Source organism: Tursiops truncatus, chromosome 10 (assembly GCF_011762595.2).
Source record: "Tursiops truncatus isolate mTurTru1 chromosome 10, mTurTru1.mat.Y, whole genome shotgun sequence".
In the NCBI taxonomy this organism is placed as follows: Eukaryota; Metazoa; Chordata; class Mammalia; order Artiodactyla; family Delphinidae; genus Tursiops; species Tursiops truncatus.
Window position 1 is genome coordinate 25,430,886 of NC_047043.1, and position 13,249 is coordinate 25,444,134.

A 13,249-nucleotide genomic window follows, 5' to 3' on the forward strand; every position below is an offset into this window, starting at 1 on the left:
TCTCTTTTGTTCACCCAACTCTAGAGGACGCTTCTTCCTGCAGTTAGTAAAATTATCAGTTATCTCAGTGTCCTCTTTTTGCTTTTTCAACCTTTCAATATCTTTGGACACATTTCCCTGTATTTAATTTCCATATTTTCTTGACTGGACACAGACTTCTAACTTTCTTTTAAAAAATATAAAGAGATTAGGAGGAACTTCATGAAAAAATACATAGTAATCAGTTCTGTATGAGTAATTTCTATTTCCCTCTTTATATCTTTCTGTATTTTTCATATTGCTGTAATTAGCATTTATTACTTTAGAATCAGAGAGGATACTGTTCCCCATCTTCCTCCTAGAAAGTGATTCTCTGATCCAGTTGTACAGACTAGAGCAGCACTTTACAAAATTTTGATCTCGGGACCTCATCACACTTTCAGTAATTATCAAAATCCCCAAAGAGGTTTTGTCACTGTGTGTTCTATCTATCAGTATTTCCAAATTAGAAGTTAAGAGAGAACATGTAAAGCTTATTTATTAATTTATTTTAAAATACAAATAAGACATGCCTTATATGTTAATATAACATATTTTTAATTTAAAAACTATGTTTTAAAAATATATAGTGAAAAGAATGACATTTTTTATAAACCTCTTTAATGTCTGCCTGAAAAAAGTCAGCTGAACTCTCTTAGCAGCTTCTGCATTCAGTCTGTTGCAATGTATTGTTTTGGCTGAAGTATATGAAGAAAATCTAGCCTCACTCAGCTACATAGTAGAAAAAGGAAGAATATTAATAACCTTTACAGATATTGTAGACATTCTTCTTTGATACTGCACCCAAACTGGACAAAAGGAAGTTACTTAAAGGTACATCTCAATGTACTTTTTGTGTTCTGTTACATGAAAATGCACCAGTCTACCTTGTACTTTGAATAGAGATTTTGCGCATGCAGAAACAAACATTATGCTTTGGCCATTTAGGAAACGTTGTTTCACTGAGTTATGCAGGTCTACAAAATGCTGATATATTTCCTTCTATAATTTTTTTTAAAAATCACGTTAATAGCAACAGAATTAGAAATCTGTGAAGCTTACAGTAGTTGATAAAATTTTTCTAAAGTTCTAAAATTTCCCATGTGAGCTTGACTTAGATCACTGGCAACAAATACTGTCAATCGTTTCTTTGAAGTTACAGGCTCACTTCATTTACTTAAAAAAAAAATCTCCCCAGTACCAAAGTATGAATAACCATAATTTGTCTTTCAATCATTCTTTCAAGTTCTTTCAACGTAAAAATGGTGTCCTGTGAAAAAAATCAACTAGTTCAGCTCAAAACTCAATCACAAAAGTGCCTTTCCTTGAGAAAATCATCATATGTCTTGGCATGGCATTATCTGACATCATATTACAATTCATTTTTTTTTCTTCTGCCATCCAAACTAGAATAAAAGCTCTATAAGGGCAGACCTGGTCTTTCATACTTATCATTGGCTTTCCAGTGCCTAGAACAATGCCTGGCATGAAGAATGTAAAGGTATTTTTATTAATATAGTTAATGAATAAATGAATAGGAGAGAAGGCATCACTCTAGTCAAGAGCAGACTGAAGATATAAAGTCTTCAATCAAAAGCACACAGCTGTGTGAACTCTGTGGATTGCACCAATGCCAGTTTCCTAGTTTTGATGTCATATTGCAGTTATACAAGTTGTTGGAAGTAGAGAGAAGGCTGGGTGAAGGTGCATGGGTCATCCCTGTACATTTCGTTTGACACTTTCTGTGAATCTATAATTATTTCAAAATAAAATGTTTTTTAAAAGTATTAGTAACATTGCAGCTCTGGTCAACAGAAAGATAACACGAACCACCAAAGTGAGACACATAGTGTCATTTTCTAGCAGCCATTTAACTTTAAATATCAAGATAATACTTCAACATGTAATGGATATAAAAATATTAGATATCTTACATTTTTGAAAAATCAGGTGTGTATTTTACACTTACAGGACATCTCTTTTTGAACTAGTCACTTTTCACATGTTCAGTAACCACATGTGGTGGCAACTATATTGGATGGTAGTTTTATACCTCAATGTTGTGATCAGTATATGGGATTTTATTTCATTATTCCTTAAGCTCTGAGACTATTAAATGCATTCTACTGCATGTATATCACAATAATTTTGGGGGAGCGGAGAAGGGAAATATCCTAACACTTAGGGCCCATGTATAATAAAAATGTTACTTTATTCTAAAAAAAGCCAATGTATTTTTTCATTAATACAGAAATAAAAAGTGAAGAGATTTCTGAATCCCAGACTAATGATCAAAAGAATCATAGCCACGTCTCACCCAAACGCCAAGAATCACAAGTAGAGACTGAAAAGGAAGGCACCATGATGGCAGAAGGTAAGCTTGGACAATGGGATGATTCCCACAAGAGAAACAAACCCATTGTGTGTGAACTGTAGCCTCCCGCTGGCTGCCAGTTTCTGAATCAGTTTAGTTTATAGCCCCTTCTTTAGCCTTTGTTACTTCTTCTCAAGGAAATTACACCCCAGCATAAGAACACACAAGTCCAGCTGATTCACTCAGCTACTAACCAGTTATCCAAGTTGATATTTATATATATTTTTTCTTACTAGAAGGTTATGGGTTTAACATTTGAATTCGTTATATAGAGGAAAGAAAAACCAGAGTATAGGCATATAATCTTTCCCTTAGCTAGTGCAAAGCTGCCAGTTTGGCAACATAATTGAATCTGGGAAAGAAGAGAATGGAGTTGCCAAATACTAACTATGCAAAATAGATTGAATGCAGAACCCTCAAGAAACAAGTCAGCTTTGTTAAGCTCTGCTTTGTCGTTTCGTTGTACTTTTTGCAAAAGGTATTATTTGCCTCCGTTGTGCATGATACCAGATGATTTTGCTTGTTATATTGTTAAATTGTCATTAGAGTTGCTGCCAAGCAGAGAAAAGATAAGCATTTATTGCAGACCAATGTTTTGTCCTTCTAAGGACACAGAAATTACAAAAACGATGGGCAGAATACAAGATGCATTTGCCAAGTACAAGTATGGTGTATGAAAAACATGAAACTTCCATGGATCTGAAATATTTTGAAACATATGCTCTAAACAGGAGAATATTCCTTTTTTTCCCCTAAATGATAGCCAATTATCATGATATTTTCTGCTCGAAAAGGAATCCAAATCTTACCAGTTCTGAGTGGATGTTTCACCAAACCATAGCAGTCCGAAGTTGTTCTGCCTCTAATGAGTTTAAAGAACTCTGGTGACTGTGTGTATCTGTGTATCAGTTTGTTTGCCTGTTTGGATTTTTTCCCACAGAGTAAATGAGGGTTTTTTTTTTTTTTTTAAGTTTCCCATCAAATTAGCCATCCATACTCCATTCACCTCCTGGACCTGCATCAAAAAGTAATAGGGAATGTGAGTGGGTGGGGGTGTGAAGGATGAAGATAGAGAGAAGGGGGCAGGAAATCTTTCTAGATTCCATCTAAGACCACTTTGACTTTGGTTTCCAGAAGCTTCTTGTCCATATTATGGCATGCACATTCAGGACAGGTGTTTGAAAATGGTCCTCTGAACCCAGCTCTGTGAAGAAGGGCATATTCAACTGCATTTTTCAGCAAACAGCAGGAGTGATGCTAATCTTTCCCCTAATCTAATATGGCCATTTACATGAATCTCAGTTTCCCGGCTTAAATTAACTACATTACACAGTCCACAATGCCTGGATGTTTTATTAAGGGACATTTTTTATGTGGGAGCTTATTAATAAATTATCAGGAATGAAACAAGGGACAGGGCTCCTGTGAAAGAGTTTAGATTGAAGAGATGGAAGAATGAAAGAGGCCATTTTATTAGGACATCCAAGTTAGAAATAGAAAGATGTGTGATCCAAATCCTCCCCTGGGGATCAGAGCGGATTTGTTTTCTTATCTTCTAAGCTTTGTCCGAATCTTAAGAACATTGTTTCCAAGGGGAGTAATGAGGCATCTCTTGCTTTTCTTTGGAGATTATTACCAGCTACAAAACATCTAATTATTGTTAGCTTTAAATAAATTAGGTTTTATTTTATTATTACCATGGCACTCTAGTTTCCTTTTCCTTCTGTGTTTTTAAACTTGTGGCATTTGCTGATCAAGCGATTGGCCGTCTCTCTCATAAGCACTCTGCAAACACACAGCATCACCATCACATATTTAGCTGGTGGAATCAAGCATTTTGACCGTCCAGTAGATTCAGACTGTAAATTCATCACGTTACGGCTTTTAGCAAAAATTGTATGTATGCAACAGGGAAGGGAGTAAAGCATGTATCCCTTGTGTTTTACGTTTACCGGGGTTTTTGACATAGGGAGCATCTGAGCTAGCTTTTAAAATTCACATCTGCTTTTGTCACTTTGCTACTCAGAAGATTTAATGAATTACCAGCCTCAGTTAGAGAGGCAGGAGAATGTGACAGTTAAGAGCGTGAAACTCGGGTGTCAGCAAGACTGGGTTTAATCCTGATTCCCTTGTTGACTTACTTCATGGCCTCCAGCAGGTCCACAGTCCTCTCTGTGCCTATCGGTTTCCTCATCAGGAAGATTGTCCTAAGAATTCTGCCCACACTCAGATGTTGTGATGCTGATTGAGTTAATGTCACTCTAGAGTGCGGAAAGATTCCTGGCGTATTGTATGTGCTGTGTATGTGTTACTTATTGTTGGTCTTTCTCGTTACTTAGGACTCAACGCCCTCCAAGACCTGACTCCACCGTGTCTTCCTCCTCCTACTCTGGGTTTCATCTTCTTGCCCCATCCTCACACTCACCTGTTAAAACCTCCTCAAGCTTTTCAACACCAGCTGCTATGCCCTTTTTTTTCATAAAATCTTCTCTAATCCTCCCCACCTCAATGAAAATGAATATTTTCCTCTTTGGGGTTCCAAAAATACTGAAATCATACCTCCATAGTAGCACTTAATGTTTTTTGGAATTTGTCACATAAAGACAGCTCTCTGTTCCCACAGGCCAATGGTTCTTAACTAGGGGCAATTTTGTCTCCCAAGTAGGGTGACCAAGTCATCCTGGCTTTCCTAGAACTTTCATAGTTTTAAAAATGAAAGCCTTGTGTCTCAGTAGCTCCCTCAGTCTCAGACAAATTGGGACATTTGGTCATCATACCTCCAGCGGATCCTTACATTGTCTGGAGACATTTTTGTTGTCACAGCTTGGGGGAGGGGGATGCTCCTAGCATCTAGTGAGAAGAGATCACCCCCACCACAAAAATGATCTGGCTCAAGATGTCAGTAATTCCAAGGTTGAGAAATCCTGGCAGAAGCGATTACTCGTCTTTGTAACATTTAGGTGAGAGATTGCTGGAATCACAATGAATGAACTTAAATTTTATCTTCCAATACATATTAAAGAAGTATTTATTTCCTGAATTTTTTTGTACCTTATAAGGTCCTCTCTGTATAGTTACAAAGAGATGATATTTGGCTACCTATCTTTATGAATTTCTAATATGATTGGGACACAAGAATAATAATATTGGGGGGAAAATGAAAGAACAATTCCAGGCAATAAACAATTAAGTGTAAAGCAGTCACAACAAACAATATGTATTTGAAGAATCTGAAGAGGGGAGAGAATGCCAAAGCAGAGAAAGAATGCCGTTATCCTAAGCTACATGTTTAGTGCTTCCAGCTCCCAAATCATATCACACGGTTTCAAATCCCATTTGCTAAGGGCTTAATTGTGTACTTTGCACAAACTCAGGTTCACAGAAGAGCAGGGAAGCAGCCCTGCTTTGCTCTGCTGAAGCTCAGTTTTGTACCATTCCTTCTCACCTATTCCCTTATTCCCCTTATTTGGTTAATATCCCCCAAATCTCCCAGGCTAGACACCTCAGAGTTACCTTTAACTGCTAGTCTCCCGCTACCACCCTGCCCCTTTGCTTGCTAGGTTTTATCAATTCCACCTCTGTTGTGTCTTGGTTTTCATCTCCCACCCACTCCATTTCCCAGATATATCTTCAGTTCAGCCTCAGTTAACACACTCCTTATAGATGTTCTTCCTTCACTCTTTCTCTTTTCCCACCAGGACAGTATTCCCTGTACACAGAGAATAAGACTCTCGGTTTCAAGATACCCTTCTATAATGTACCCACAGATTTAAAGTTTCCATTCTTTCCAATCCCAGATCAAATACTTTTTCTCTTTTTTTCAAAATCTTTTATCTAGAAGGAATAGTCGCCTTCTGTCCACTTTTGTGACACCTCCCTTTTATTCATTTAACACCTTTTATATGTAATATAATTATTTGTTTTTATCTTGTCCAGATTCTTCTGTTTAAGTTCTGTACCTCTTCTAATCCCAGCAGCACATTTACCAGAGGGTGTTAGGACATGAGACCATTGATCACCATTGTTGAGTAAATGGTGAAGGTAGAGGTGAAATGAGCCTTTCTCCTTTCCCTCTCCCCTTTCCAGAGACCCCTAGATTCCAGCAGTTCCTACAACTGCTGACAAAAAAAGAACGGCTACTCATCTCATCTGAAAGAGATGGAGAAATTTTATCCTGGTTCATAAGATTAACAACAGGACAATGGCCACACATCTTTTGGGTCCTAACAATGGGCAAAAAGCAACAACTTCCTTCCAGGCGATGCTGTCTGCTGGCCACCTGAGTTTCCTCTCCCAGTTTCCTGGGGACTGCCTTTGTCTTTGCAGGACAGCTACTGCTGGAGATCTCAGTGCTACCTTCTCCAAATCGTACCCTGATCTGTGTCTGGCTACTGGTCACTATTGTGTGTGTGTATGTGAAATACATGCCCCGAATATTGGGAATGAAAGACTGACGTGTGAAAAGGGGCTCCATACCATGCAAGCGTGACCATAAACTTTAACTTAGTGGATTTCTTATCTCTACCACGTTTGAATTCTACTGACTGTATATGCTGTGTGTTGTGAATGTAAAATAAAAAAGACTGTCAATTTACCTTTTTGTAAGTACAAATCTATAGGAATGACAGGGAGAGGAGAGGAGAGGGCTTGCCTCAAGATGTCTGGAAACAGTGAAGAGCAAAACAGTTTAGAACAAGAAATTGTCCCAAGTTCCCAAGGAAGTAAAACTATATTTGGAAGTTATTAATAAATAGCATGTCCATTCCATATAATAAAAAGGTATGAACATCTCCTAATTTAAAGACATAAATAAAATCTATCACTTACTCCTTAAGGAAACTTTAAAATGAAATAACCAGGAATAAATAAGATACCTGGTAAATAAGATGGAGAGTTCCAATGCTACTTGCAACCGAGATCCAATATTACCTTTAACAACGGAATATTAGAAGAATTCCTACTTAAATGAGGATAAAACACAGAGCTCATTCTTACCATAATTTTATAACATATATTTTGGAATAGGAAGAAACAAAGTCAGATATAAAACAAAATTTAGAGGACAATTTTGGAGAAGATATATGATGATTTACAGATGATTATTTAATGGTAACTTAAAGATTCAACCACTAACTGCTATAATTTATAAATAACTTGAGTAACTTACTCAAATATAATGTCAGTCTATGCAAAAATCATATTGTATAAGCCAATGGTATACAGTTAGGAAAGACAAAGAAATACACGTTAGTGACAAAGAATATGCTGCCTTGGAGAAAAAAATCTAAACAAGAGATATATGGGACTTATATAAAAAATAAACTATATTTTATTGAATAGTTTAAAGAGAAGACTTGAATACATAGGGAATTACAACATGTTTCTAATTAGGTTGACTAATATTGCAAAGACCTCAGTTATTTCTATATTAGCTTTGGTTTAACACAGTTCCAATTATTTTATACAGGAGTAGAACAGCATAAGATGATTCTAAAATTCTTCAGAAACTATAGATCAATACTAGAAAACTAATTTTTTACAGGAAATTGTTTTTTTTGGCAGTGGGAAAAGGTAGCTCAACCAGAGAGATAATATTTATGTCACTCTTCTTCAGACAATGTGATACTGACACAAGAATATATAAGCACATTGTGAGAAATAATCTCAATTAGGTATAGATATAGATATTAGATATAGAAATGTAACATGTGATGGAGATAATAAAAATAAAGGAAAACACAAGCATTAGTCTATAAATGGGGCTATAAATTTGACTATTTGGAACATTTATTAATCTAGATTCACACTTCAAAAAATACACCAAAGTGAACTGTGGATAGATTAATGAGTTAAATTAGGTTTACTAAAACATAGCCATTGCTAGAGTATTACAAACATAATAAAGTGGAGATTACTTATGATATGTGGGATCAAAGGCATTTTTTTCTTTACCTTCTAAAAATTTTCATACTTCCTGATTTGCCATGCCTTGCTTATTAAAAATAAATAATAATTTTTCATTTAAAGGAACTAATAATCTAGAAAGGACACTAGTGATAGTATTTATAATATTTATCCATTAATATTAATTAATACTTACCAATTAATAATGAATAATTTAATGTTTTTTATTAATTATGTATATGTCTTCTTCAGTATGTGGGCAGGACTGTGCCCTTATTGACAAATGAGAAACCGAAGTGGAGCCCATTCTTTGTGCGGGCTGATCAGCCATCCATCTTGCTGCTTTAGATCCTATTTAGGCTTCAAAACAGAGGTCATTATACTGGGTCTTTTGTACTGAATCCAGGTCATCCAACACTAAACGCAGCACATGGAGACTATGCTATGAAAATATAAAGGGTGGGCGTGGGGTGGGGAGAGGAGAGATTCATTGTTAATTATCCCATTGCAAAAGAAACCAATAAGTGAAATAAGTCAGAGAAAGGCAAATACTGTCTTTGATATCACCAATACTGTGATATCACTTATATGTGGAATCTAAAAGATGCAACAAACTAGTGAATGAAACAAAAAGGAAGCAGGAAAAAAAATAAAAAGAAGCCAATGACTACTACCCACACAAATTTTAAAAATCGTAGCTCAGCATATTTCTTGCCCAAGAAAGTTCTGGAAGCCAAAAGAGATCAAGGTTACCTGGAAAAGTTTCGCTGACTGTGGATGAACCTGGATGGACCCAAAACCATGGAGTCTTCCTTTTCATAGAGAAAGGATCTGTGTTCGCATACTTTACCCCATTCTTCCTGAAACTTGATCAAACCCACAAACGGGACTCTGAGCTAACGTGGAGGAGCAATGTGAAATGCTATCTTTCCATTTTAATGGGGACTCACCAATGAGGTGGAGGTGGAAAGGAGGCATGCCGTTTCATATGATTTGATACTCACTATTCTTCCTTCCCTAAAACCCAGATATTCAGCTGAATGCCTTAGGACACATATCTGCTATAAATTCATTTTTTTTTAATCTCATTTGTCTGAGATCTAAGCTTCCTGTGGAGGTCCAAGATCAAAGGATCGGATTCCTTCTGATGTCGGTGCTGACATATAATGTGTGCTGACTTAGTTCTGTCTATAACCTCACAGTGGGAAGTGGCCAGCCCCCCTCTGCACCTTTACTCAGTGCACTCTCATTTCAGCTGGGGAGTCTGTCAGCTATGTTGCTGATTGGAGCTGCCATGTAAATAATTCATGGGAGATTTTTAAATGGTTTTGGGCCTGCAGAGGAAAGCTACACTTGTGTTAGTCTTTTATGAATAGACGCAGACCTGAAGAACAAGGGAGAATAGATTTCCAAAGACGGTCTCTCAAAACCAGGATAACAATACCTTCAATGGATTGAAAATAGGTGACTTGCAGTGTTTGATTCCCCTTACATGAGATGGTATTGGTTGTACCAAGGGATAAAAATTCAAAGCCCTTTTTCCTTCTTAAACTTTGCTTCTATATGACAATTGATTATTCTTGTTATTTGGTTATTTGCTGATCTTGATAAACTATATCCTTGTCTTCTGGTGGGAGCGGTAATTAGAGATGACACCAAGCTCAATACTTGGCATAGGATTGGGCTTAACAGAGGGACAAGGTTAACGGCAAAAAAAGTTCCTTCCCTGAAGGAACTCAAAGTCCTAAGAGGAAGATGAGACTATCATACAAGGAAAGGTGTCCAGTAACAGAAAGAGTTGCCCAAGTCAAATGAGAAACTCCAGCCAACAAGTATTGAGGCACAAATCAATGTAGTTTGAGCTGTCAAGGAACAGTTCTGGAAGGATTTGAAGATCCCATCAGAGAGACTAGGATAACCTGAAAGCTCTAAGCAAGAGAATTATCCCATAGTTAGAGGACCATGGCAGATACATGCTGGGCAAAAGGACTGTGGAAGAAGAGAGAGAAGATATGGATAATGTGGGCTTCGTAGAATATTAATTGACACATCATCAAAACTATATAAACAACGTGATTACGTTATCTTGTTTTACTGCTCCAAATTAACAGTGTGTTATATATATTTTATAGAGAGAGAGAGTACTCAGATTTATATTATGTTGCTATTACCTTCTTTCTTCCTCACCTCAGCTCCCATTCATTGTTAGATTAAATTGAGGTGGGAAATTGTTACCCTTTGCCTCAATACTGTCTCTTATACCACGTTATAGACATGATGACTGTCTCCGAACACAAGCCAAGATGGGTCTCAGTAAACTAAGAGAGGAGCATAATACACAGGTTCATAAATTACCATCTACCTTGTATTTAAAACTATACACGTACAAAAAGTTCACTGTCAGTCGCTGTTAGACTGAGGAACAGGTCCTGAGAGCAGGGGAGGGGATTGAGGAGAGACGGGGTCAGGAGGGTGGTGTACAAGCACACACACACTTCATTTCTCGTCAAACTTGTTTTTATATATTGCAGTAGACAGTACGTGTTTTTATTAAAATGACCAAACCGAATCATCAGATAGTATTTCCTTAATGTTGAAATTATAGTACAAAACATTCTGCGAACCAGGATATAAACATGCGTGAGAGCAGACTGTGACTACCAAAGCATTCCGAGTACAAACTATTGTTAGAGAAATCGCAAGCAACCTCACGGGCTAAGACTCACATCTTCTCTAATAACTCTTTCGGGTCCTGTCAAGAATTAAGCAGGACTTTGCCGTGCTTTAAGCTGCAAGGACTGTGTCAGCTTGCAGCTGGTTCCCGACAGTTCGCATTGTGCATTTGGTGGTGAGATATGAGATAAGCAGGGATGGGAAATGTCATGCCCTACTCTCATGCATCTATCCAGCCAGACTTTCTTCTTAACTCCCCACTGCCATCTTAACTTTACACAGTATATTGTGTGGTTCTCACAGTACAGACCCGGGAGCCACAAATCTTGACCTCTGTAATGTAAGTAAGATGTGCCATTCCTTTATATGTTGTCTTGAGAAGTCACTTAATCTCTCTGTATCTCAATGGCCTCCCTTCTAAGAGGGAGATAATAATAGCACTTACTTCACATAGTGCTGGTAAGGATTAAATTTTATATATATATATATATATATATATATATATATATATATATATATATATAAAAATTGGTGGCCAGCATGTGATAATTGCTATAATTGCTATATAAGTGTTACTTTAAATGATTATCTTTTCTCTCTTCAAGGAACACATACTGGAATGTAAAAGGATGAGTATCATTAACATAGAATAATTTTGAATTTCCTTTAATTTGTTTAAAAACAATAATTTGGGCTTCCCTAGTGGCGCAGTGGTTGAGAGTCCGCCTGCCGATGCAGGGGACACGGGTTCGTGCCCCGGTCCGGGAAGATCCCACATGCCGTGGAGCAATTAGGCCCGTGAGCCACAACTACTGAGCCTGCGCGTCTGGAGCCTGTGCTCCGCAACAAGAGAGGCCGCGATAGTGAGAGGCCCACGCGCCGCGATGAAGAGTGGCCCCCGCTTGCCACAACTAGAGAAAGCCCTCGCACAGAAATGAAGACCCAACACAGCCAAAAATAAATAAAATAAAAAAAAATAAATAAGAAGACCCCAAGATCATTATTAAAAAAAAAATTATATATACACACTCATATGGATATGTGTTTTTTATATATTTATCTCTGCATATGTTTATGTTTTTATAAAATCAAAAATATTTAAATGATGAATTTGGCTTAAAAGTCAAAAGTATTAATAAGACTTGTTTTTAGAGCTCACATTTCTAAATACAAGTGTGAGTTAACCCACTTGGTAAGGTCTGACTCTGGCCTAATTTTCATATTTAAGCTGCCATGCTTACAATGAAAAATCCTGATTGACTTATTAACATCATAAAAGTTATGATGTTATTATCAACTTTGTGTTAGACAGTTAATATTAATTATCAGTTGGGCTTAGGATATCGTGTTTTTCTTTTTTTTTTCGAAAAAGTATTTATTCCCAAAGATATTTGGAAATCGATAAGGTGATATAACTCAATCTTTAATTAGCTGGAGATATCTTTTCAGGAATGCTAAATGTGCAAAAGGTGCGATCAGCTGATTGAGGACCAGGTCTATTTCTCCTCCTCCTTTTCTCTCACAGATTTGAGGATGAAGGTCATGCTGGGCAAGCTGAACCAGCTCCCCCATCAGTCACGGAATGGTGTGTCCAGAAGGAAGGTGAGCCGCCGTGCAGTCCAAGAGGAAGGTGGCAGCCGAGAAGAGGCCGAGGCCGCTGTGCCTGCTCCCGGTACTACCAGTGTCACATCACACGGGAACACGTGTGCTTTGGGCTCTCCTGCTCAGCAGCTGTACCTGCAGGAGACTGGGAGCTGGAAGGAGGCCCAGGAGCAGGTGCTCCGATACCAGCTGTCGGGCCAAGATCAGCTGCTGCTGCCCTGCCCAGACCTCAGACGAGAGACGCAGCGATTGCAGGGCCGGAGTCGCCTGGGCAAGGAGCATGGTAGCCTGGGGCTGCCCCAGGAGAAGCCAGCCTCCTGCAGTGCCGCCGAGGCATCCTGCCTCCATTCAGTGCGTCCAGAGGCCGTTCAGGGGCAGCTGTGATCAAGGAGTAGTGAGGGCGTTTGAAAGTCATAATGTTCAAAATATATCTGGATCATGATGAGTAGGGGAGATGAGGCCTGAGGAGTCTGGACACTAAGAAAGGAGAATATGGACTCTGAATTCTCTGTCTTCAACTTTAAAACGGAAGACAGTCATATAAAATGAATGTACATTGAAATGGTATCTGATACATCTTTTGTACTTATCACGAATCCTAGTCCAATGTCAGGCAAATAATAGGTTCCCAAATACTAGATAATTTTTTACTTGTTTTTAGCTTAAGCTGCTTATCTT

General features: G+C 37.8%; 1 protein-coding gene across 1 annotated transcript in view; it reads left to right on the forward strand.

Moving 5' to 3' along the window:
* The window catches only part of PKHD1 (PKHD1 ciliary IPT domain containing fibrocystin/polyductin), a 424,868-nt gene extending 411,913 nt beyond the window's left edge, over window positions 1–12,955 (forward strand). Inside the window, exons 65-66 of the mRNA XM_033864110.1 lie at window positions 2,270–2,392; window positions 12,495–12,955. Of these exons, the coding sequence (XP_033720001.1) occupies window positions 2,270–2,392; window positions 12,495–12,955 (584 nt within the window). The remainder of the gene's footprint in view (window positions 1–2,269; window positions 2,393–12,494) is intronic.
* Window positions 12,956–13,249: the final 294 nt, after the last annotated feature.